The sequence below is a fragment of the Coenobita brevimanus genome, chromosome 114, assembly GCF_032717465.1.
Source record: "Coenobita brevimanus isolate Jiangsu-jjx chromosome 114, ASM3271746v2, whole genome shotgun sequence".
In the NCBI taxonomy this organism is placed as follows: Eukaryota; Metazoa; Arthropoda; class Malacostraca; order Decapoda; family Coenobitidae; genus Coenobita; species Coenobita brevimanus.
Window position 1 is genome coordinate 1,361,662 of NC_137067.1, and position 1,975 is coordinate 1,363,636.

General features: G+C 51.1%; 1 protein-coding gene across 1 annotated transcript in view; it reads left to right on the forward strand.

The window, feature by feature from the left end:
- LOC145418440 (beta-3 adrenergic receptor-like) overlaps positions 1 to 814 on the forward strand; it is a 72,973-nt gene extending 72,159 nt beyond the window's left edge. The window contains exon 5 of the mRNA XM_080286858.1: positions 1 to 814. This exon is cut by the window's left edge and continues 642 nt beyond it. Coding sequence (XP_080142984.1) covers positions 1 to 710 — 710 coding nt within the window. The 3' untranslated portion in view covers positions 711 to 814.
- The last annotated feature ends 1,161 nt before the right edge of the window (positions 815 to 1,975 follow it).

The window sequence follows — 1,975 nt, forward strand, 5'->3', positions numbered from 1 at the left end:
TATACAGCTACGCCACTGAGTGCAATGCCTGCGGCCACAATCAGTTGGTGTGCTCCTTAAGGAATGGCAGGCCCGTCAGCTCGCCACTACCGCCGGAGCCACGTCGAGCTGGCCCGCGCCGTGAGAGCACTGTGTCATTCAAGCTGACGCCTATGGACCGGCCGCCATCCCGATGCCGCCAGTGTCTGCGCCAGGATTCAGCATCGTCAGCGTCTTCCGATGACCCCCTGCTAAGTGAGTGCTACCGCCACCACCGCGTCTCCAACCCCTCCGTGAGATGGACCCGGCCACGGATGTCCAACGGCTCAGTGACCACCAGAAGCGACTCTTTGGCTTCCACCACATCTTCGGTGCTAAGTGGAGGGTTACCGCGGTGGCAGGTGCGTCGCTATTCCACCGTGTCCACAGACAGCGGGGGTACCATCACCAGACGCAGTGCTCATGAAGACGATGATGACGTGACACCAAGCCGCCTGAATCCCACAGTCGGGCAGAGGTCACTGTTCCTGGAGAGCGAGGAAGACGGGTACGAATCGACCAGTACTCAGCCGGAGATGCACGGGTACGCCAATCCCTTCAGACACCCACGCTTAACCAGGCGACAGGAGACGGTGGGATCGTCAGTGAGGTTTATATGGGAGATCCAAGAGGGAGATATACACGACGACGACCTGACCGAGACGGAATCCAACGGCGCGACCATCAGGTGACCGATGCAGAGGTCTCCGTCGCTCATGAACCTCGCGAGCCTATGCCAGAGGGAAGACTCGCAGGACTCAGCAGGTAAACAAGCCTCCTGGAGACTCTCGGTGTAGCTAGACTCCCGGATTAGTGACTCAAATACACTCACACGCGGAGGTATACTCGTAGTGCGTGGTAATTCGTTTAGTTGCGCAGTTTTATGGATATTACACAAGCGAAGTCTAAATTAAACTAGCTTGACCTTACTCATCCTGATCTAACCAAACCAAGCCAGATATGACCAAAGCTAATCAATCCAAACCAAACCTAACCAAACCAAACCAAACCAAACCAAACCTAACCTAACCAAACCTAACCTAACCAAACCTAACCAGGAGAGCCACATACCTTGACCCTAATCTCTGACGACGAAGGAAAAAAAAATAATGCGACTGATAGGGTTAGGACATGCAGAGGGACCCATTAATAGTGAGCCATTAGAAACTCACGGGGCAGTGTTTTGTGTGTTTCAGGGACGGCTCAGTCGGCTGGTGTGGGCGTGGGTGTGGCAGTGGGAATAGGAAGTGAATAAATGATGCAGGATAGACGTAGTGTAGGCTTGGGTGTGGCGGTGGCAGTAGGAAATGAATAAAAGATGCAGGATAGACACTGATAGCGCTGACTGTCTGCTGGTGTGGGCGTGGGTGTGGCGGTGGCAGTAAGAAATGAATAAATGATGCAGGATAGACACTGATAACGCTGACTGTCTGCTGGTGTGGGCGTGGGTGTGGCAGTGGCAGTAGGAAATGAATAAATGATGCAGGATAGACACTGATAACGCTGACTGTCTGCTGGTGTGGGCGTGGGTGTGGCAGTGGCAGTAGGAAATGAATAAATGATACAGGATAGACACTGATAACACAACACACGAGAAATCGCCCGGGGTAGTGAAAGCGGAGCAATATGCAGTATGTTGATAGATCTGGTTTGTGTCATATCCATAAATTATACTACGCAGGGAAACTCAACTCTAGTGTGCATGTAGGGGTATGCTGCATGTGGGTGCTTAAGCCAACTCTGTAGTCATGCATCTGTAAATACCTCCCCCCAGTCTCTTTTCAATGTAGTGAAGACGAGGAAGGAAGGTGAATATCAACACTACTGCATTTATTACGGTGCATTTCCCCAATATCATTGTTCGTATTTTCACAATTAAGGAAGCTCCCTAACACCTTTTCCTCACCGACTTAGTTTTAGATATGGCTGGCTAATATCATTTTCTATATGATTTATT